Genomic DNA, 24,896 nt, shown 5'->3' with positions numbered 1-24,896 from the left:
TTACTTTCTGTATCTTTTAATTTCACTTTCAAACATTAACTTTTTGTTATTTTTATCTCAGTGTGTGTGAACCTGTGTGTTTCAGGCTGGTTCTCAGCAGCAGGGGGCGCTCACAGCGCAGGACGGCGGCTCAGTTAATGACAGACATGTTGATTTTTTAAGTCTTTATTTATTGATGGTTTCAACAAAGAATGACTGAGACGAGCTTTGACCTCGTCCACCACTGAAGCTGCTGTCTCTTCATGTCCTACAGAGGACACAGAGACACTGAGGAACCAGGCCAGACCAGGAACCCAGGATAAACCGGTTCAGTGAATGTGGTCCTGAAGGTGTGGAGGTGGATCAGTGAGTCAGAGGAGACGCTGTAGAAGGACAGAGTCCCAGCAGGACAGTCCACATACACTGATACTCTGTGAGAGACAGAGGACATGATGGGTGTTTGTGTCCTACAGTGACGGACAAAGTAACCATGACCATCAGAGCAGATCAGACTCCAGGACTGATCATTATGTCCAAACAAACAGTCAAAACTGTTGTCTTTCCTCTTGATTCCTCTGTAACTCAGTGATATATGAACAGTTCCTCTCCACTCGACCTCCCAGTAACAGCGACCAGTCAGACCAGGTCTACACAGCAGCTGAGGAAAGAACTCAAATCTGTCTGGATGATCAGGATACGACTTATCTTCTGTCACACAGGTCACTTTCCTGTTGTCGTCAGACAGTTTGAGTTCTCTGCTCATTGTGTTTGTGTCCAGTTCCAGTTCACATGAATCTGATGAAGACAACGAGACACAGCTGCAGTTTATTGATGATCAGCTGATATGTTGTTATTTCCTGTAAATCCATACTTACACTTCCTGAGACCAGGTTTTAACCTCTGCTCTCCAGCATGGTCCATCCTGGAGGAAGAAACAGTCTGAATGAGTTTCTGTCCAACATGAGTCCAAACTGTTGTCTTAATGACGCACTCTGGTGGACACAATGATGAACTACAAGGACAGGTGTGTTTCAAAGAGAAGACGGTGGCTGTTTCTCAATACTCAAGTATGCAAGTATGTACTTGCTTACTTGGGAAGTATATACTTGAGAAGTACACTGGGAGTATATACTTGCCAAGTACGGGAGTACACAAGTATGTGGTTGTTTCTCAATACTCAAGTATGCAAGTATGTATGTATTGTTCTGCTGTAGTTCTGCTGTAGTTCTGCTGTAGTGCTGCAGCCTCATTAGCGCCACCTACGGTGTTGATAAATGAACACATGCTATACATACTTTAAATAAATGCATATATATGTTGTTATTATTTTTACATTTTAAATATTTAACTTCATTTATTAATTTATTTCTATTAAAATATACAACACGAATGATACAATGTGGAAAATAGATATATTACAGCATTGTAGAGTAGTATATATATATATATATGACTTGTACAAATCTATACTACTCTACATATCTAATATCTACATATTATATTTAAATACAGATACAATCACCGTGCGACTTTAATATAAATCTAACATTCAAAGTTAAAATAAATAAAACATTAACAATATACAAACTTTTAAACTGTCAGGTCAAAACGTTTCCATTAAAAACAAAATAACACGTCAACAACAAATCTATGGATCACACCGAGCATCTAATGACAGCGATGTCTGAGCCAGCGGATCATTTCATCAGGACAGGCCGAGGTCACGCTTCTCTGTGCCGGGCACAGTGAGCGCCGAGCGTCCGCAGAGGCGGAGCTTATCGTTTTTGTCGTTTTTGTCAGGCTTCCTTCTTCTTATGAACGATAGGTGATGAGTTGATGATGCAGGAGAAGACCCCACTGACACAGGACTTGTACCGAACAAAGGGATTTGATTTAGTCACAAGTCAGGCGTCAGAACCAAGCTCTGCAGCAGCTCGGGAGAATGTGTTCTTGCCGAATCTCCGAACAATTCTGCCTCAGAAAAGCAAAACTAACCTTATATAGATTTTCTAGCATTTTTTTCAGTATATAAAACGTCCGTTTGTCACAAATTTAAATGTGGGAGTTGCCGAAAGCCTCCTGACGCTCACAAACCAAAAATTGTGGACCAGGACTGTTCTGTACCCAGTACCAGGACTTCTCACATGATGCTGCTACTCTGTGCAGATGATCTGTCCAGTTCATGGTTCTGGTCGTTTCTCAGGCTGAACTACGTGACATTCACTCGTTCTCACGAGGTGTTTAAAAAGTGTCACTAATGTTTGGTTATACTCACTGACAGAGGAAAACATAATAACAGGACATCTTCAACCTGAACCTGCTGACAAGTTTGAATACTGCTGATGAACATGAAGAGGAAGGAGGAGGAGGAAGAGGAGGAGAATACCTGAGAGTGTCCAGTCTCCAGTGAGGACTCTTCAGTCCAGCAGACAGCAGCTTCTCTCCTGAGTCTCCTGGATGATTGTAGCTCAGGTCCAGTTCTCTCAGATGGGAGGGGTTGGAGTTCAGAGCTGAGGTCAGAGAAGAACATCCTTCCTCTGAGACCAGACAACCTGACAGACTGGAGTTAAGAAGATATGATGAACTCAGTGATTCAGAAAAAAACATCTTCATCAACAAGAACCTAAAGAAGCAAAGAGTCTGAGTCAGAGTTCTGACCTGAGAGTCTCCAGAGAACAGTGAGGACTCTTCAGTCCATCACACAGCAGCTTCACTCCTGGATCCTGCAGGTCGTTGTTACTCAGGTCCACGTGTCTCAGACGAGAGGACACAGAGCTGAGGACTGAGGACAGAGCTTCACAGCTTCTCTCTGAGAGTTTACAGCCACTCATTCTGAGGAGGAGTTCAAGAAAATCTATTCACATATGTAATTAAAAAAATAATCAGAGTAGAATTGTCCATATAAATCAGCTGAGCACCAACCTGAGAGTCTCCAGAGAACAGTGAGGACTCTTCAGTCCATCACACAGCAGCTTCACTCCTGGATCCTTCAGGTCATTGTTACTCAGGTCCAGTTCTCTGAGATGGGAGGGGTTGGAGTTCAGAGCTGAGGTCAGAGAAGAACATCCTTCCTCTGAGACCAGACAACCTGACAGACTGGAGTTAAGAAGATATGATGAACTCAGTGATTCAGAAAAAACATCTTCATCAACAAGAACCTAAAGAAGCAAAGAGTCTGAGTCAGAGTTCTGACCTGAGAGTCTCCAGAGAACAGTGAGGACTCTTCAGTCCATCACACAGCAGCTTCACTCCTGGATCCTGCAGGTCGTTGTTACTCAGGTCCACGTGTCTCAGACGAGAGGACACAGAGCTGAGGACTGAGGACAGAGCTTCACAGCTTCTCTCTGAGAGGTTACAGCCACTCATTCTGAGGAGGAGTTCAAGAAAATCTATTCACATATGTAATTAAAAAAATAATCAGGGACAGGTGAGGCGCGAGAGAAGGGTATCAAGGAGAAACTGCGAGCTTTCAGAAGGCCGTCCCCATCCTCTCCAGAAGAAGTATAAGCTTTGACTGATTTTTGAAGAGTTGGAAAGCTAAACAGAACGTGCTATATTCACCACATGATGAGAATATTTATGGGTCAATGACATGACGGCTAATTATACTGTCCATTTGCATTTTTTCTTGTTAAAAATATATTCGAGAAAAATATATTCAAAAATCATTAGGCATTTCATTTGTATTGCTACGGAAAGTGTAAAAATATCATGTGGTGTGACCGTCCAGTCATGAATCCAGTTTTGGACATTTATTTAAAATGAATCTTAATCTATTCAAATGTATTTTCTGCCCTATGTGGCATAAATTCTAAAGTGTTTTGTAACCTCATGTGAAATGACAGTGATCTTGTAATGACATTTCCCTCTTATTTACGTTTATTAAGTAAACTTTGTCCGAGTATGTCCATTTTATGAAATATCATGTGGTGCGACCATGAAGAAACCACCATTTTGGAACTTTCATTTTCAAAGCCACCCCAAGACAGGAAGTTACATCACAAACAACTTTGCAGAGGACCCACAGAATCAGTTAGCAGGTTTGTAACTCTCTCTCATCTTTTAAAATAACTGCTTTTAAAATGGCTGGTAGATAGTTTCCAAATATGGATGTCATGTGGTATGATCTCAAAAACACAATAAATATTGATTTATTTTTACAAATTCATAATTTGATACCAACTTTTGTTTAGGTGTTTAGGTGTCCAATGCTGTCCAATGTCCAATGTCCAATTTCATGTGGTGCGACCAAATATCATGTGGTGCGACCAAAAGTGCGACCAAATATCTTGTGGTGCGACCAAATATCATGTGGTGTGACCAAATATCATGTGGTGCACCAAATATGTGGTGCACTAAATATCATGTGGTGCGACCAAATATCATGTGCGACCAAATATCATGTGGTGCGACCAAATATCGGGTGCGACCAAATATCATGTGGTGCGACCAAATATGTGGTGCGACCAAATATGTGACCAAATATCGCGTGGTGTGACCAAATATCACCAAATATCATGTGGTGCTTAATTAAATATCTTGTGGTGCCACCAAATATCATGGTGTGACTAAATATCATGTGGTGCTTAATTAAATATCATGTGGTGCGACTTATCTTGTGGTGCGACCAAATATCATGTGGTGCACTCGATCTTGTGGTGCGACCAAATATCATGTGGTGTGACCAAATATCTTGTGGTGCGACCATTAATAGCAATAACTGTAGCAAAATAAAAAAAGTGATACCTTCTTTCTGTGGCAGAAACTTATTTACTGATGGGGTAAGATGAAGTTAGTGGGATTTTGTTTACATTTTCATTATTTTTATGCATTTTACAGGAAAAATTAGCACGCAAACTACATGCAAAACAGTGACCATGACTTTAGAGGAATGAGGATTATATCAGTATGTATGACAATTCAACAGAAATCCAAATAATTAGTTTCTAGGCACATCATTTTACTAAGAACTTGTGAAAAAAGGGTAAATATGTTGATTAAATAAATACATTTTTAAGATGATTGATGGTCGCACCACATGACATTTTGGAGGGTAACGACCAATTCATTTACGTGAAAAACCACCAAAATATCGTAATTCAAGATTTTAACATGTATGCATGTACACATGACATTGTAAAGCTTTGACCAATTGCAATAGAAATTCATATTTATCATATTTTTAAATTGACCTGTTAAAAAACCTTATATGTCATTGACCCACATACAGGCGAGGGTTGCTGTATAAGGACACATTTTCTGTGGAATGAACAGAGACCTTTTCTTTTCTTTTTTAGAGCGCCATGGTGGGGGCCCTCAGCCCACAGGTGGGAGAGGCTTTCCCTCACAGCTAGATATTTTATCTAGCTCAGGCCAGGGTCTTTTCTTAGAGACCCCAGCCTTGGGATCACTCTTTTTGTTTATCCTTTTTTCCTATTTCTTGCTTATGTTTGGTGTTGTTATTTGTTCAGGGAGCAGATCTTTCAATTTTCATCTTGTTAAGTTTGTTGGTACACTTACAAGTAAATAAGTATGGCTAGTGACAAATGAAAATTCATTTCGTTTAATGTCAATGGGCTGTTGAATCCAGTTAAACGTAGTAAAATCCTATCTAAAGTGAGAACAGAACAAGTCCATGTGGTTTATTTACAAGAGACCCATTTGACAGACAAGGAGCATATAAAGCTAAAGAAAAGGGGCTTTTACAAATCTGTTTTTTTCTTCATACAAATCAGGGCAGAGAAGAGGAGTTGCTATTCTCATTTCAAACAAGCTACATTTTGAAAAAGTATTCGAAATGGGTGATAAAGAGGGCACGTTTATTTTAAGTAAGGGGTAAGATAGATGGGAATCCAATTACCTTAGTGAATGTCTATGCACCCCCAGGGAGTGACATTAGTTTCTTCCAAAAAATAACCAATATCATGGTAAGTGAAACAGAAGGCCTCTTGATCTGTGGAGGGGATCTAAATATACATCTGCAGCCAAAGTTGGACTCATCTTGTGGAAAAACCCAGGATAGGAAGTCCTTCTATAACAAAGTAAACACACTATTTGAGGAGGTGGGCTTGATTGATATATGGCGAGATTTTTTCCCTAACACTTACTACTCTGCTCCTCACTCTCTCTATACAAGAATAGATTATTTCATAACATTTGGGAAGGATAAAGATAAAATACATGTGGAATCGGGACAATAGATCTAAGTGACCATGCACCAGTATACTTATCCGCTGATTTTGGCCTGCGATCAAAAAATAATACATGGAAATTGAATTCCAGTCTGTTGAATGATCTGTCTTTTAAGGCACAAATTAAATCAGAAATGTGTCTCTTCTTAGAATTCAATGATACTGGAGAGGTTTCACCTCCCATGTTATGGGATACTCTGAAGGCTGTTCTGAGAGGGAAAATTATAGCAATATCGTCATTTAAGAAAAAAAATAGGAATAAAAAGTTAGAGGATTTCAAAAACAAGCTAAAGCTACAAGAAGGAAAACAGAAATTAGATTTGGCACAGAAGATTTAATGTTTCTGAAACAGAAACACTACGAAAGTGGCTCCAAATCTATGAAAGTATTGGCATGGAAGTTGAAAAAAAGGATAGCCGAAAATACAATTCATAAAATTAGGGATCCAAGGACAAAAGCGATAAAAAATAAACTAAATGAAATTCAGGAAGCTTTTGAAGTGTTTTACAAAACCTTATATTCTGAAGTCCCAGGTGGGAGTGTGGCCCAAATTGACAGCTTCCTGAATTCCCTAGATTTACCCACTCTCGATGAAAATCTAAATAAAATGATGACTGCGGATATAACTGAAGAAGAATTAAAAGTTGCAATTGTTGGATTTAAATTAAGCAAATCGCCAGGATCTGATGGCTACACGGAAGAGTGGTACAAGGAATTTAAAAAAGAACTAATACCTGTTTTACTTCCTACTCTGAATTGGGCTTTAAAAAATGCGCAAACGCCACCCAGCTGGAAGGAGGCAATCATTTCAGCCATACCAAAAGAAGGCAAGGATAAAGTGGAGAGTGGCTCTTTTAGGCCAATCTCTGTTCTTAATGTGGACTATAAATGATTTACTTCTGCTATGGCCAAACGATTAGAAGAATTCCTGCCGACACTGATACATAATGATCAGACAGGTTTCATACACCAACGCCAAACACAAGACAATATACCAAAGACACTACATATTATGGATCATATACAAAGAAATCAAACTGAAGCAATTGTGATGAGCGTAGATGCTGAAAAGGCCTTTGATTCGGTTAAGTGGATTTTTCTCTACAGAGTGTTGCATAGAATTGGCTTCCACGATACAATTATTAAAACCATACAGGCACTATATGACAAACCTACCGCCAGGGTCAAGGTCAATGGATATTTGTCAAATAGTTTTACCCTAGAAAGGGGCACCAGACAGGGCTGTGCATGGTCACCACTACTCTTCGCATTATATTTGGAACCACTAGCTCAATACATCAGACAAAGAGAAGATATTAAGGGAATCATTATTAAAGGGACGGAATATAAATTGGCCTGTTATGCAGACAATATTTTGATATACCTTGCACAACCAACTCACTCTCTGCCTAAATTGATGCAAGCATTTGAACAATATGGCCAATTATCTGGGTACAAAATCAACATGAGTAAAACCCAAATACTCTCATATAACTACTGCCCACCAAGAGAAATCAAAAGTAGCTACCCCTTGACATGGCAAACAGAGTCCTTTAAATACTTAGGCATCAACCTACCAAAAGATCTTACAAAATTATCGGAATATAACTATTCACCCATACATAAAAAAATAAAGGATGATATAGCAAGATGGAACTTAATTCCCTTCTTTAGCCTTAGTTCAAGAATTGACTCTATTAAAATGATCATATTGCCAAGAATTTAATATTTATTTCAAACATTGCCAATAGAGATTAACCAAAACCAATTTAACGAGTGGGACAAACTGCTATCCAGGTATATAGCAGTTCGCCTCAAAACCTTACAGCTGGTTAAACAAAAGGGAGGATGGGGCTTGCCTTATTTTAGATATTATTATTTTGCAGCGCAGATGAGAGCAGTGGTATGCTGGTGCAACCCGTCATATACAGCTCAATGGAAAAGCATTGAGGAAAAAATGCCCTCCATCACCATACAGGCAATTTTAGCTGATAATAACTTGCAAACCCACATAAATAACATTGATAATCCATGGGTGGCGTGGACCCTTAAAGTATGGAAAATTATTATAAAAGAACATAAACTTGAAAATGATATTTTGGCTCTTAAATGGAGTGCTTATGATTCGCATTTTAGACCTAATAAATTGGATTCTAGATTTAAGGACTGGATAGCTAACGGTATAACAGCCTTATGTAGAGTAATGAAAGATGGAAAGTTACTCAGTTTTGAAACGCTTAAAAGGACACATGTTTTAGAAAAACAAGACTTTTATAGATACCTGCAGTTACGGCATTACGTCAATACAAAGATGAAAAATCTAACAAAGATAAACACATGTCTAATTCAATTATTTACAAAAGCTATTAATAAAACTGTGTCATACTTATATAAGGGTCTGTCTAATTTGAAATCTCACTCTACTTCATATATTCAAATAAAATGGGAGAAGGAAGGAGGGATAAATATATCTGAGGAAGAATGGACAACAATTTGGAGGTATCAATGGAGATGTACCAGCTCACAGAAGTGGAGGGAATTTGGATGGAAAAGCTTGATTAGGTACTTTATTACACCTTCTCAGAAGTCTCACTATGATGATAATTCCTCTGTCTGCTGGAGGAACTGTGGAAATCTAACTTATACATAGTTGCTAATGTGTGTTTTTCCTTTTTTCATTGTTTTTATTTTGTCTAGGCATTTAGAGCAGACAACAGATGTGAGATGTATGCATGTATGTTTTGCCGGATGTGAATGTCTGTTTCTGAATGTCAATAAAAAATAAATTATATAAAAAAATAATAATAATAAAAATAAAATAAAAAAATAATCAGAGTAGAATTGTCCATATAAATCAGCTGAGCACCAACCTGAGAGTCTCCAGAGAACAGTGAGGACTCTTCAGTCCATCACACAGCAGCTTCACTCCTGGATCCTGCAGGTCATTGTTACTCAGGTCCATGTGTCTCAGACTAGAGGACACAGAGCTGAGGACTGAGGACAGAGCTTCACAGCTTCTCTCTGAGAGTTTACAGCCACTCAGTCTGAGGTAGAAAATAGTGATGAACAAAAGGTTAAACATGTTTGTCTTGTGCTCTTTAGATTATGTCTTATTAATATTTATATACTGATCCACGTACAGAGCTTTGGTGGAGACTTTGACCACCGGCAGCAGCTTCAGAAGAGCCATCTCTGAAGCAGAGTATTTCTTCAGGTCAAACTCTTCCAGATCTTTTCCTGGTGACAGTAAGATGAAGACCAGAGCTGACCACTGAGCAGGAGACAGTGTCTTTCTGGACAGGCGTCCTGATGTGAGGGACTCTTGGATCTCCTCCACAAGAGAACGATGGTTCAGTTCATTCAGACAATGGAACAGGTTGATGCTTCTCTCTGCTGACAGATTCTCACTGATCTTCTTCTTGATGTACTCAACTGTTTCCTGATTGGTCTGTGAACCACTTCCTGTTTGTGTCAGTAGACCTCTTAAGAGCTTCTGATTGGTCTCCAGTGAAAGACCCAGGAGGAAGCGGAGGGACAAGTCCAGGTGTCCATTTGGACTCAGTAAGGCCTCTTCCACAGCACTCTGGTGCAGATGATTCAGTTCAGGTTTGTTTGTTTGTATGGACCGCTGGCTCGTTGTTGGTTCTTCTGACAAGAGATTTGTTCCAGAGTTGATGAAGGTCAGATGAACATGAAGAGCAGCTAGAAACTCCTGAACACTCAGATGGACAAAGCAGAAGACCTTGTCCTGGTACAGGCCTCTCTCCTCTTTAAAGATCTGAGTGAAGACTCCTGAGTAAACTGAAGCTGCTGTGATATCGATGCCACACTCTGTCAGGTCTGATTCATAGAAGATCAGGTTTCCTTTCTGCAGCTGCTCAAAAGCCAGTTTCCCCAGAGACTCAATCATCTTCTTGTTCTCTGGACTCCAGTGTGGATCTGCCTCAACTCCTCCATCATATTTGACCTTCTTCACTTTGGACTGAACCACTAGGAAGTGGATGTACATCTCAGTCAGGGTCTTGGGCAGTTCTCCTCCATCTCTGGTTTTCAGCATGTTCTCCAGAACTGTTGCAGTGATCCAGCAGAAGACTGGGATGTGGCACATGATGTGGAGGCTTCGTGATGTCTGGATGTGGGAGATGATCCTCCTGGCCTGCTTCTCATCTCTGAACCTCTTCCTGAAGTAGTCCTCCTTCTGTGGGTCCGTGAACCCTCTGACCTCTGTCACCATGTCCACACAGTCAGGAGGGATCTGATTGGCTGCTGCAGGTCGCGTGGTTATCCAGAGGCGAGCAGAGGGAAGCAGTTTCCCCCTGATGAGGTTTGTCAGCAGCACGTCCACTGAGGTGGACGCTGTGATGTCAGTCAGGATCTCAGTGTTGTGGAAGTCCAGAGGAAGTCGACACTCGTCCAGACCATCAAAGATGAAGACCACCTTAAAGTCTTCAAACCTGCAGATTCCTGCTTCTTTGGTTTCAGTGAAGAAGTGATGGATGAGTTCCACCAAACTGAACTTCTTCTCTTTCAGCACATTCAGCTCTCTGAAGGTGAAGGGAAACATGAACTGTACGTCCTGGTTGCTTTTGTCTTCAGCCCAGTCCAGAGTGAACTTCTGTGTTAACACTGTTTTCCCAATGCCAGCCACGCCCTTTGTCATCACTCTTCTAATTGGTCCGCCTCTTCCAGCTGAGGCTTTAAAGATGTCTTCTTGTCTGATGGATGTTTCTGGTCTGTCTGATTTCCAGGAAGCTTTTTCAATCTGTCTGACCTCATGTTCTTCATTGACCTCTCCAGTCTCTCCCTCTGTGATGTAAAGCTCTGTGAAGATCTCATTCAGAAGGGTGGAGTTTCCTGCTTTAGCCACACCCTCAAACAAACACTGGAACTTCTTCTTCAGGTTTAATTTGAGTTCACGTCGACAAGCTGGAGCTCTGATTTCTGACAGAACACAAGAAAATAAATCAGTGAGTGGATCATTGAGAAAATAAGATGTTCTTCCTTTCACATTAAAAGTCCTCTTACTGTCAGCTAGCTTCTCCTGCTTCATCCTCCTTAAGACGTCCTCTGTGATCTTCAGAAAGGCCTCTCTGCTGCTCCTCTGCTCCTCATCCTCCCTCTGACTCTCTGAGACTTCTGTGTGATCTGTATCCAGAAGCTTGTGGATCTTCTTCAGCTCGTTCTTCACAAAGCGGATGATGTTCTCCTCCAGCAGCTGGAACAGAACATGTGAAGTTTAACCTCAGATGATCAGTGACAGAGTGAAGTCCTGCAGGTCCACAGAGCAGCATCCAGACTGTCAGGACCAGGAGCCTCATGTATAAAAGAGTGCGCAGCTTTCATACTAAAAGACGGCGTACGCACAACATTTATAAAGTACGTACGCAAAGAAAATCTCAGATTTATAAAACTGTGCGTACGCCAAGTCCTGCGCACCTTTTCTTTATACATCCCATCCAACGTGAAACTGAGCGGAGATGAATGAGGAACACACCACGCCCACCCACAAATGAATATACAAATGACTCTAAAACGCCTTTGTCCTGAAGAAAAAGGACAACTGTGGCAGCAAAGAAAGAGGGAAATAAAAGAAAAAGAAGGAAAGTGCAATTTATGATGTATAAATCTGTAAAAATAGATTTTGGTCGGGTTTTTTTGGAATTGGTGATAAACACAAAGGAACTAAATGTCAGGGTCACAGCGACTGCTCTCATATTAATATTGATTGCTTAAAAAACTGGCTGTGCATTGATAGTTGATCCTGTGCATGTTTTTTTCTGGTGTAACATGTATGTTTAGACATGACTGATCCATGTGAGCTGAATTTAGAGATCATTTCAACAATCTATAAGTGTCACACGTCATCATCTACACACATTACGCACAAAATAAGCACACTGCGTTCACAGAGTTACTCCATGTAACCATTCATTACTGTCACTGATTGTGTTGTGGATGCTGCGCCTTTCTCTTCCGGTGAAAGGCGCAGTGGTGGCGGAATAACTTTTTCGTAGTTATTTCGTTATCGTGTGGATTAAAATGGGATAAAGAAAATGTTCTACTCAACGTTCAAGTCCCGTTTTCTTACAACAAATGAGTCTGTAACTTTATTTTGTGTTTAAAACATTATAGACTGACGTGTGTTCATGTGTTCATGTCAGCAGCTGTGTTTACATCACTGTGTTACATAAAGAAAATATTTAAATGTGGAAAATTAGTTTCAGTAATTTGCTCAAAGTAAATAAGTGAGTCTTCCTCTCTCTCACACACACACACACACACACACACACAGGTCTGTAGTGTGTGTGTGTGCTCACAGGATCAGTTTCGTCTTCAGTGTCCTCTCTGATGTTATCCACATATGTTCAAACGTACGTGGTGTATCAGTATTGTTTGTCACAGAAAATTCATGTTTGTCACTGTAGACACATTAATAATATTATTTTCAAACACTGTGATAAGTTTCAGAGCTTAATATTGCAGCGTCTCCACCTGACAAGAGTTTGCGGAGCTCTCGGCAAATTCTCACGGCAGCTCGAGAGTTTGCGCTGCGATGCGCAAACTTCCACGCCAAGTACATTTTTATACATGCCGTCTGTGCGTGAAAGCAAGCGTACGCCGTCTTTTTGTGCGTACGCACGGTTTATACATGAGGCCCCAGGACTCTGCTTCAGTATTAACAGTAGTGTCATGTTTGTACATTTACACACCTTAAATATGGAGTCCAGGTCTGCTCCATGCTGCTGGACAGACTGACCACTGAGAACCTCTGTCCTCTGCTGATCAACTCTGAGGAGAAAAGATTCAGTGTCATTTACTAAACAATCATTTGTTTCTACCAGGTTTTCAATGTGCTGCACCTACGATTCTTCTTCAGCCAAGTTCACATGACATGAGTTTGACAGGTTGAAGACAAAAGTCCCTGAAGGACAGTCTCTAGTGTTTGTTATGTGTGAAGTCTCAAAGACACAATCAGAGAGGCTTGTCCATGAGTCCCTGACCAATCACGGACTCTGACTAGATTTACTGCTGGAAACGTATTCAGAGACGAGGACAGGCTGAAGACGTTTAGTGGAGACAGAAAAACAACATTGGTCCACCAAAGAGAAGAAGAGTGTTTTTCTGGATGCAACATGTTTTGGACTAGACAGGCTCCCCCTGGTGGAGGATCATGTAAGTGTGTGTTACTATGTGTGAAATTCTTACATCAGTTCACCGTGTTTTTGTCCATCCTTGAAGTTAATAATATGACCTATAGACCAGTCACTCTTCATGGACACACAGCTGGGTCTAGGTCCAGGTCTGGCAGAGTCTGGTCCCTGTTGACGGATCCTCCTACAAACACAGGACATGACATGTAAATACAACATCTGCTGTGATTGATCTCATTAATGATCTACAGTATCAGGAGACACAAGAAAAACAGGTTTGTGTCAGAAATGGTTGAGTGTGACCCAGATGGTGTCAAACACTACACTGATTAACACATTTAAGACTTCCACATCTTCAGTCAGATCACTTTACCCAAACCCAAGCACGTGAGCCAGGACTGTTCCACAATTATTCAACATTTCCTATTTTTTCATGGGTCCAGATCTGAGATTAAATGGGGACGGGTCTGTTTGGGACTTGGGTCCAGAATGTCTTGGGTCTGCATGGGTCTGGGTCTGAATTCTCAAATATTAGGTGTCTCTGGTGCTACATGGTGGATCATTTGAGTTGTTGACCTGTGAAGACCTCCACCCTCTATCATCTGACCTCTGTTCTTGTTTGAAGTTCAAAGGTTCATACATGGACCAGTCACTCTTCATGGACACACAGCTGGGTCCAGGTCCAGGTCCAGGTCCGGCAGAGTCTGGTCTCTGTTGATGGATCCTCCTACAAACACATGATGTGTAAATAAAACACTGAGCTGTGACATGGAGACGAGTCACATGATCCATGAGATCCTCATCTCACCTCTGACCCTCATGTTCCTCACACAGAGTGGTTTTAGAGGGCGGAGCTTCCTCTTCACTGTCCTTGATCTGATTCATAGCAGAGCGCCACCTGCTGGGAGAATAAAACTCGCTCATTACAAGTTCTGCTAACATGGGTGGACCACATTGACCTAATGTGGGCCGGTCAGCAAGAAGACTTTTTTTAACCACAGAATTGGCCGACATGACCCTCATTGGCTGACTGAACAATCGGCACAGCCCATTGGTTTATGCTAATAATGGACTGTCAGTCACTCAGTTACTGGTTCATTTCAAAGAGCCGTTAAAAAGATTTGACTCGTTCGTGAACGTCACAGCTCGACTCACAACTCACTCAAGACGCTGTTTGCATCACACTTTACAGCCCTTCACTGCAGGTGAGTCCACTGGTTTAACAGAAGAGCCCGCCCTCTGGTGGTCAGGTAAGAAGCTGCCCAATAGATAGATACATATGTATGTTAAACATCTGGACTTTGAAGAGATGTCGTTAATTGTGACGATTTTGAATAAACGTTTAATTTAACTTTAGTTTCTTAAATCTTATCAAAATATGACCTCGTCCTCTGGATCCTTTTGTTTCACCTACAATGGCTGTAATCTGTTTTCACCGGAAACATAAAATGATCAGTCACTATCTGATCTTTGAGTCCAGCAGAACTTCTCTTTCACCAAAAGCACAAATGTCCTCTAAACCAGTGATTTCCAAACATTTTAGTCGCTGAACAACAGAATCAGTGACGTGAGATTCATGAGCTTCACAATAAAAACATCACGTCGACAAAAAGTCACAACTTTTTCATTTTCAGTGCATTTCTTTTTCAATCCGTGTTTCTGCTGCACGTCACATGTACTTTTATGTGTTATCGTCTATGTGTTTTTTTATATTGTTTCTATGTGAAATAAACTAAACAGCTGATGGAGACAGAGTGAGTCAGAGGAGGCGGAGTTAACTCATAAGAACATGATGGATCTGTAACAGGGAAGTGGTTGTTTTGCAGTTAGCAGCACTAGCCAAGTTAGCTGAGAGAGGATCCACTTTTCAGACAAAGGTCAAAGTAAAAGAAAACGAGTTCATATCTTAGGAATTATTGAACAGGAAATTCCACTTTTCACTGTAGCTGTCACTTTAACTCCATGATTGATTCTTTAGCTGTGACAAAGGAACACGACTCTCTCTACAAAAACAAACACAGTGAACTTGTAGAAAAGTCTTTTGTTACAACCAGGTGACGTTTGAGCTCCAAACAACATCTGGTCGTTAACAAGAGTTTGTGTTTATAGATGTTACATTTAAATATGTTTGATGTCAAACCATCACTCAGTGAATTAAGACCATACAGAAGTTCAGCTCGTGGGTTCTGAGCATCCACGTGATTCCAGTGTGTAATATCACATGTCAACCAGCAGATGTCAGCATTTATACTGTGTCAGCAGAGCTGCTTCAAAAGGGTTGGGCCTTCTTCACGTTCAGAGGAACCAGGACATGTTCACATCCCATAATAAGACAAGTTTGCAGTATTACACCAGACATTTAAGCCTCTCAGTGTCACTACAGGGTCAATTCATTCTGTGTAAAAACCTCAGTCACTGAACAAGAGTCAGTGACGTGAGATTCATGAGCTTCACAGTAAAAACATCACGTCCACTCAAAGTCACGTGTGATGAGATGAGTTTAGTTTCGTTACCTTGTGAAAGCAGGAAATGATCGTCATGAAGCTGCTGAACGTCAGTGAAGTGATTCTGCTGCTGAACAGGAAACAAACCACAGACCAAAGTTTTCTCAAGTCTCATCTGAAGGAAATGTGATGAATGTGATCAAATAACTGCTCTGATCTCAACTTTACTCTAATCGACTCGACTCAGTTTAGTATCAGCATGTTGTTTTCATAGCGCCTCCTCAAAGTGGGCGGAGTCATCACAGCAAGCCTGCGTGATACTATGGTGACGTGGTTTTCATGGATTGTCTCCTTAATGAACCTGTTTTGCCAGTTTCCAGCAACATTTGTACCGTCAAGGGTGCACACTTGCTGCTCCTACATAATCATCCTGTTAACATTTCTCACTCGTTTCCATTACTCCCTTCAAATTCTTGATCCCCTAATTTCCTTAGATTATTTTTCATCACCTCTGTATTTGCCCCATATGCCCTACACCTCAAAAGTACATGTTCCACAGATTCCTCCTCTTCCTGACACCTCTCACTCAGTCATGTCTGATGTTTCCCTGCCAATTTAAGTGATTTATTCAGTTATCACAACCTCCTCTCTCCTGTGTCCCATACCTACCCTATTGACCCTAACACTGTTCTGTATTTGATATAAATGCCTCCCTCTACCCTCTCTATCCCACCTCTCTTGCCACATGTGGTTGTTTTCCCCCAGATGACACTCTTAACCTCAGCCTTACTAACACTCACTTCCATTTCCACTCTTTCTTTCCTTAATGCACTCTTTGCCAATTTATCTGCCCTCTCATTCCCCCTCACTCCTACATGCGCTGGTACCCACATAAATCCAACCTGACGTCCTCTGTTCATTACTCTAGTAACTGACTGCAATATTTCATACAACATGTCCTGTCGGCTATTAGAATGAAATTAATTCATGCTCCACAGAACTGACGAGGAATCTGAGCAAATCAGTAGCCTGTTGTGTCTGGCCTCTTCCACCCATCTTAGAGCTACCAACACTGCCAGCATCACCACCGTGTAGACCCCCAACATATTCGATGCTCTCCCACTTAGTCCAATCCCCCTCTCTGGCACAGCCACCCCAAATTCTGTCACTCCTGTTTCAGGTTCCCTAGCCCCATCTGTGTATATCAGCACAAAGTCTCCATACTCTCCCATTACATGACGTTCAAACGCACCAACCAAATCTATTTGACCCTTTCCTTTTTCTTTTCATTTCTAACAGATGCCAGTCTATTTTCGGGCCCTCAAGCATCCATAATGGTGTTGCTGGACTACAGAATATTGTGGAGCTTATTCTCACCGCTAAGACTCCCAGTTCATTTGACAATTCCTTTCCTACTCTCCCTCTGATTTTCCCTCTGACTCTTCCCATTCTCCCAGCACTCGTGCAGTACCACTTTCATCGGGTGAGAATCATTGTGTCCCTTCAAATTCGCCCAGTAATTTCCCATCAACTGCTTCCTTCTCAGCCCCAGAGGCACCTCTCCCATCTCTACCTGTAACGCAGGTACTGGCGTTGTCTTAACAGCCCCACTACAGACTCTCAGAGCCTGAATCACATCCAGCTTCTTAAGCCTTGATCTAGCAGCTGACCCATAGGCAATGCTGCCATAATCACTGATGGTATTAAAGCCACATACACTAGCTCCCCAACTCCTACCTGTCAAACATCGCAACACATTGATCACTTTTTTGCATTTCTCTTCTATTCTACCAATATGCCCTGCCCATGTTAACTGTGAGTCAAACACTACACCCACAAATGTAAATGTTCCAACTCTTTGCAGCTCATTCCCGTACATTTTCAGTTTCATTCCTTCCTCTCTTGGTTTCCTGCTAAAATACACTGTCTAGGTTTTTTTCCACTGAGAACTGGCATCCCCAGTCATAGCCCCACTCCACCACCTCATCAATAGCCCCTTGTACTTTGCCCACAACATATGCCACATTCCTTCCTCTTTTCCACAAGGCCCCATCATCCACAAAGAGTGACCTACCTATCTCCTCTGGTACTTTTGAGAACACGTCATTGATCATTAGTGTAAAGAGTAAAGGGCTAATCACACTCCCTTGAGGGGTCCCATTCTCTACTTAATCCAGTTGTACACCCTTCCTCTTATACCCATCTTGCACAGCTTTATTAATAATCCTTCCTTCCACATCATATCATATGCTTTCTCAATATCAAAAAACCCTGCCACTATTGCTTCTTTATTTGCCTGTGCCTTTCTTATCTCTGTCTCTAGCCTTATCACTGCATCCATTGTGTTTCTTCCTTTTCTAAAACCACTTTGATCATTTGCCAGCATTTCTGGTTCTTCAAGATCATATGTTAATCTTTCTGTTATAAGAAAATATTGTTCTTTTCACTACTGTCTGTGCCTTCTTATATTGGACTAGCTGCTGCACACGATGGGTTCTTTTGAGTTGTTTAAATTCTCTGTTTCTTTTTTAGCAGCTTGACGACATTCTTCTGTCTACCACGGTACCAGTTTCCTATTTATCTTGCTCTTACTCTGGGGGATGGCTCCCTCTGCTGGCCTTAAAATTCCTGAGGTTATGTTCTCATTTATCTCCTCTATATCTCCTGAAACATCCACTCTTGTCAGTTCTTCCTCACTCATCTCCTGAAACAGATCCCATTTTGCCTTAGCGTATACCCACTTTGGGATTTGTCCACTCGCACTTACTTCCATTCTCTCTCCTACAGAACATGTCACTGGGTAGTGGTCACTACCTACAGTCGAGTCCGCACAGAATTCCCAACTACTAACGCCCGCAATGACACTTGACACTAGTGTTACATCTAATGCTGACTCATAACCTGTAGCTGTGTTCACCCTCGTTCCTCTCCCATCATTAATACATACCAAGTTCCTTTCATCCATCAACTCTTCAACTACTTTCACATTTTAATTAATTTGTATTTATTTATATATATTTTTTGAACGTGTGCATCATGTTAATAGTATTTATTGCTAACACTAGCTAATGTTAACTCAAAGAAGAGTCAGCTGAATGTTAATGTTCGCTTCGTGTCCTCAGTCTGAGGACGGCTCACATACTGGCGAGTGTGCGCGACTGTATCATTTCCATAACCGTGATTTTACGCAATAGAAAAGCGATTCTACCGCTGTCTGGGTAAAGAAGTGTAGCAGGCGCTATGGAGGAGGTTACGTTGCGAACACCGCGAGCTGCTTGCAGCGCGTTGATCCGCTTGACCCGTCCTTGGCCGCTCTTTTTCCCTCTCACTCACTCTCACACACACACGCTCGTTAACATGTCAGTTTTCTCTGTAACATCGGCGTCGTTTCGCTTCTAATACCTTATTGTATTTAACAGTGACGTTATGTCATATCTAGAAAGTTGTGTTAAGTTATGTTTAGTTTTGCCTTCTATTTGTTGTCTTGTGACTTCCTGTTTTATTTTGACATCTCTTCCTCTTGTTTCAGATAACTTGCCCTTTCCCTGTAGGTTTCCCGCCAGTGTGATTATCTTCCCCGCCCTGATTGTTTCCACCTGTTCCCCATTACTTTGAGTTTACATATAGCCTGTGCTTCCCTCTGCCCTGTGCCAGTTCGTCTTGTCTGTCATGCCAGAGAACCCACGCCAATCCACGCCACGTCAATTGTTTGTAAGATTTTTGAATTTCTTAGTTGCTACTTTGTTTTGTCCCATTTTGAGCCATCAGAGTTTTTTTCCTCGTGAAGAGTGATTTTGATTTGGCACCTTGCCCAAACCTTTTGTCTCCTCCCAGGGAGTGATTATGATTTATTAGTTTTGCCTTTTGCTTATCTAGTGATTCCTCGATAGAGTGATTTTCTGTTGTTACTTTTCCTCCTCTGTGAGTGATTTTTATTTGTTACTTTGTCCAATAAATTGGAATATTTTTGGAAGTTGTCTTCGAGTCGTGCTATTGGGTTCAAGTCCTTGTTCGGCTGTGACACTACGAACTGGCCAGCATGAACCCAGCTGACAACTGACAGCGGCCATTCGCTCCCAGAACACCCGCCTGACTCAGGAGGAGGAGCACATGGCCTCTCTGCACAGTGGTGTGAAGGGGATGGCTAAAAATCAGGAGGAGTTCAAAGCCTCTATGACAACCCATGTTAACCTCCTGGCAAACCAAGTACATCAAGTCCTTGCTCATCTCAAAAGGGATCCCTCTCCCTCAGACACCATGACCACACCATCTCCGGCGGATGCCAGAGCTTCATCGATCCCAGCTCCCCATGCCACGACTCTTCGCCTTTCCCCCCGAGAAAAGTTTTCTGGTGAGTCAGGAGGATGTTGGGCGTTTATTGTGGACTGTGATATGCATTATGAACACTTGCCCTCAGCCTTTCCTACGGAACGATCCAAGGTGGCATTCATGATCTCCCACCTCACCGGGAGGGTGAGGGCATGGGCTACGGCTGAATGGTCTCGGGATTCAATGATCTGCGGATCCCTCAAGGAGTTCAAACAGGCTCTGAGGAAGGCTTTCGATCCCCTCTCATCCAACTGAGAGAAAGCACGTGAGTTGAGCAACATCAAACAAAATAGAGACTCTGTTTGTGACTATGCTATCCGCTTTCGCACCCTAGCTACGGATAGCGGATGGAATGCCACGGCCCTGTATGATGATTTTCTCAAGGGACTTTCAGATCAAATTCAAGACTTAGTGCCCCTAGATTTGCCTTCTGATCTAGACTCAGTAATAACTCTGGCCATAAGAACAGACAATCGCTTACAGGAGCGACAACGAAGCTGAATGGCCTCTACAGCTGGTCGTCATCAGGGTCGCGCTGCTGTCACTACACCCAGTTGGCGGAGCTCCTCACGTGCTCCATTACCTGGAGGGAGAGGCCCTCCAAGGAGGTGGAGGAGCCCATGCAGTTGGGGCGAACCAAACTGTCCACAGAGGAGCGCCGTCGTCGCCTGCAGGAAGGCAGGTGCTTCTATTGCGGACAGCAAGGGCATCTGCTAGCAGCGTGTCCGGCAAAAGGCACAGGCTCACCAGTCGACAGGGGGGTACTGGGGAGACGTTTCTCCTCCACGGAATTCCCTCCTCGAGCTTTAACCCAGACTAAGGTGAGGCATCACGACACCACACTTAGTTTGGAGACTCTCATTGACTCGGGGGCTGATGAAAGTCTCATGGACTGGGATTTTGCCATGAGACTCAAGCTAAAGACAGAACAATTATCTCAGCCTATAGAGGCCAGCGCTCTTGATGGCAGTCTGATTTTTCGAGTGACACACATGACTGAACTGCTCACAGTTATCATTGATAACCACTATGAACTTATGCAATTTCACTTATATAACTCTGCCCAGTATCCCCTCATTTTGGGTTTTCCCTGGCTGAAGAAACATAACCCGCACATTGACTGGAGCACTGGGAGGGTCTTGAACTGGGCAGAAGAATGTAAATCCAAGTGTTTAAAGTCCTGTCATTATTACATTACATGTCATTTAGCAGACGCTTTTATCCAAAGCGACTTACAAAAGTGCATTTAAACATTTGGGTACAAATAAGAGCTAGAAGTAAGTAAGAGCTTCAAGTAGAACAAACTATGAAGTGCTAGTCATAAGTGCGAATTTTTTTTTTTTGTCGTCTTAGTCGAGGTAGAGTCGGAAGAGATGTGTTTTTAGTCGGCGTCGGAAGATGTGGAGGCTTTCAGCTGTCCGGATGTCGATGGGGAGATCGTTCCACCATTTGGGAGCGAGGACAGTGAACAGTCTCGAGTTCTGCGAGTGCCTCTGCGATCCTCTCAGTGAGGGGGCAGCAAGCCGGTTTGTCGATGCAGAGCGGAGTGGGCGGGCTGGGGTGTAGGTTTTGATCATGTCCTGGATGTAGGCTGGACCGGATCCGTTTGTAGCATGGAACGCAAGCACTAGAGTCTTGAAGCAGATGCGAGCAGCTACAGGAAGCCAGTGAATTCTGTCATAATGTGAATGTGAAAACTAGTGATAACATTGCCTCTGTTCATGTCACAGACACTCAAACTCCTGACCTGACTTCAGTCCCAAGATGTTACCACGAGTTGAGTGAGGTATTTAGTAAATAGAAGGCAACCTCCCTTCCTCCCCACAGGCCTTATGATTGCCCCATTGATTTGATCCCGGGGTCCCCTATTCCCAAGGGTAGACTGTATTCCATCTCTGGCCCCGAAAAGAAGGCTATGACTGAGTATATTGAGTCCTCGTTAAAGGCTGGTCTTATCCGCCCCTCTTCATCTCCAGCGGGGGCAGGGTTCTTTTTTGTGGGAAAGAAAGATGGGACACTTTGACCATGTATAGACTATGCACCACTTAATGACATAACTGTTAAGAATCGGTACCCTCTGCCACTAATGTCATCAGCTTTTGATCAGCTTCAGCAAGCTAAGGTTTTCACTAAATTAGACCTCAGAAACGCCTATCATCTGGTTAGGATCAGAGAGGGGGATGAATGGAAAACAGATCCTGACCTCATCACAGACTTTTACAGACGCCACCCTCAGTTATCTGGGTCGTCAGGAGCCGTCCCTAGAGGGGTACTGTCATATCTAGAAAGTTGTGTTAAGTTATGTTTAGTTTTGCCTTCTATTTGTTGTCTTGTGACTTCCTGTTTAATTTGACATCTCTCTTCCTCTTGTTTCAGATAACTTGCCCTTCCCCTGTAGGTTTCCCACCAGTGTGATTATCTTGCCCGTCCTGATTGTTTCCACCTGTTCCCCATTACTTTGAGTTTACATATAGCCTGTGCTTCGCTCTGCCCTGTGCCAGTTCGTCTTGTCTGTCATGCCAGAGAACCCACGCCAATCCACGCCACGTCAATTGTTTGTAAGATTTTTGAATTTCTTAGTTGCTACTTTGTTTTGTCCCATTTTGAGCCATCAGAGTTTTTTTCCTCGTGAAGAGTGATTTTGATTTGGCACCTTGCCCAAACCTTTTGTCTCCTCCCAGTGAGTGATTATGATTTATTAGTTTTGCCTTTTGCTTATCTAGTGATTCCTCGATAGTGATTTTCTGTTGTTTCTGTGAGTGATTTTTATTTGTTACTTTGTCCAATAAATTGGAATATTTTCGGAAGTTGTCTTCGAGTCGTGCTATTGGGTTCAAGTCCTTGTTCGGTTGTGACACTTTGTTGAGCTGAGTTGTTGAACTAAACATGTTCTCGTTTTCTATTTTTACAGATCCCTGTGGTGTGAGGAAGCTTTGGAAGTGTAAGTATTGTGAGTTTATCTGTGATAAAAGGGGTCACCTTTTAAAACATTATCGTTTCAAACACGATCAAATAAAAGTCAAACTGCTCAAGTAACCTTTCACTGTCAGTCATGTGATTTTTCTGCACCCTGCACAGAAGTGATCTTTCTCACTCACTTGCACAGTACACATTTAAAGGTAAATCACAGAGTCCAGTGTAACTTTCACACACGTGTGTATTCTACATTTAATGCACACAGAAGTAAGGAGCACAGAACACACAACTGGAAGATGTTCTGGCCAGAAATAGTCTCTAGTAGTGTAACTCATTTAGTGTGTAACTCTTTATTTATCAGGTGTTCATGGAGTTCAGCAGGATCGTGGGCAAGAACCTCAAGCAGGAATCGTCTCCTGGAGTTATTTGGATCCAAGAGAGTGAATGTTGGACAGTTGACACAGATTTCACAACAGACCAATGTAGGTCCATAGACATTTTGTACTACCCCAAGACTATGAAGCTCACATTTCAGTTCCTCCAACAGGTATTGCTCTCATTAGACCTAAAGCCAAAGCTGCAGCGTTTGAAAAATCAGCTTGAAATGTAAAGAGATGTCAATTCTTCTGGAAGAAGCTGTTGACTAATTTTTTTTGCCGCACCAGTAAAACAATTTCTGACGTGTGGGGAAAACCTTTATATTTTCTGTAAAGCAAGCAGATGAACAGACACACACGTACAACGCAGACACACACGTACAACACACACAAACAACACTGACACACACTTAAATGCTGAAGGATGGGAAAATTGGACAACTGAAGACATAAGACATTATTGTTTCAGTTCTTCATCAGTCTATGTTGATGGAATTAGATATTGTTCTGATATGATGGCCTGTTGGTTCATGCTCAGGGGGGTATTCCATCAAGCAGGCTAAAGGCAAAGCCAAGCTTAAATGGCCAAGTCTGGCTAATATGAGTGAGAGTTCGGTTCCATCAAAGAGGCTGAGATTAGCCCCAACTCAGTAACCATGGAAACTATGACTCTGGCTAAGCCTCAACCATGGCTAAGCCATAACTGTGGCTCAGGTTTCCGTTCCATCAATCTGAGCCTCAACCCTGTTCCACCAAGGTGGCTAATGTGAATGCCAGCCATGTAACCATGGTAACTTATGCTGCCGGGCAAACCTGGTGTGTAGCAGGCTAAAAGTGAAGCTTAGCACCATCTATGATCAAAGAATGTCCAATAGACAGAAACAGAGACACACAACTGTCATGGAATGATAAAATAATATGTAAAACATAAAATATATAATAAAATGTATTAAAGAAATTATTTATACGAATAATTATATATTATCTATAAGTACATTAAAGAACACTATCACCAAAATAAAATATAATAAAAAAATAAGACACAAATAAATACAAAATTAAACTAATAGCAAAAAAATATAATAAAAGGAAATTGAGGCATTGAAAATAAAAGATGGAATGTGTACACCAAACCACAATTAGATGATTGATTTGCTGTCACCTGCATTCACTTACTGTAATAGGGGTCCTCGTCTCCATTGAATTGCTTGATTTGCTAAAATGATTCGAGATAAATAATCAATAGATCTGTCATATGATTATTTCCTATAGAATGATAACCAACATTGCATTTTGTCATGTAATAATCTACCATCAATTGTATGATAAATGTGATGAGTCATGTAAAATACGTTAGGCAAGGCAACTTTATATAGTACATTTTAGCACAAGGTGATTCAAAGTGCTTTACATAAAATAAGATGAAAATACAACAATTCAACATATAGCATCTGGGACAAAATACAGAAGTAGCACAAATACAGCATGTAAAAATGACAGGCTTAAATG

At 41.8% G+C, this 24,896-nt stretch overlaps 1 protein-coding gene across 1 annotated transcript; it reads right to left on the bottom strand.

Annotated features, from left to right (window-relative positions):
* Window positions 1–149: 149 nt before the first annotated feature.
* Window positions 150–16,032, bottom strand: LOC122784379 (NACHT, LRR and PYD domains-containing protein 3-like). The gene is made up of 15 exons (XM_044049631.1): window positions 15,835–16,032; window positions 14,484–14,579; window positions 14,130–14,222; window positions 13,929–14,048; window positions 13,377–13,505; window positions 12,881–12,959; window positions 11,196–11,385; window positions 9,311–11,111; window positions 9,041–9,214; window positions 3,173–3,346; window positions 2,902–3,075; window positions 2,638–2,811; window positions 2,366–2,539; window positions 855–901; window positions 150–774 (listed from the first exon to the last, which is right to left on the bottom strand). Exons 3-15 carry the CDS (start codon window positions 14,204–14,206, stop codon window positions 248–250), a joined length of 3,840 nt encoding a protein of 1,279 aa, XP_043905566.1. The 5' UTR covers window positions 14,207–14,222; window positions 14,484–14,579; window positions 15,835–16,032; the 3' UTR covers window positions 150–247.
* Between the last annotated feature and the right edge of the window lie 8,864 nt (window positions 16,033–24,896).

This window comes from Solea senegalensis, linkage group LG17 (assembly GCF_019176455.1).
Source record: "Solea senegalensis isolate Sse05_10M linkage group LG17, IFAPA_SoseM_1, whole genome shotgun sequence".
NCBI lineage: Eukaryota > Metazoa > Chordata > Actinopteri > Pleuronectiformes > Soleidae > Solea > Solea senegalensis.
This window is presented reverse-complemented; position numbering and strand designations above follow the sequence as displayed.

Coding starts and splice junctions, on each gene's coding strand:
- LOC122784379 (XM_044049631.1), bottom strand. CDS start 14,206: ATGAATCAGATCAAGGACAGTGAAGAGGAAGCTCCGCCCTCTAAAACC. Junction 11,386..12,880: donor ACCTGGACTCCATATTTAAG/GTGTGTAAATGT, acceptor GTTCTGTTCCAG/CTGCTGGAGGAGAACATCAT. Junction 3,347..9,040: donor TGTTCTCTGGAGACTCTCAG/GTTGGTGCTCAG, acceptor ACTCCTCCTCAG/AATGAGTGGCTGTAACCTCT.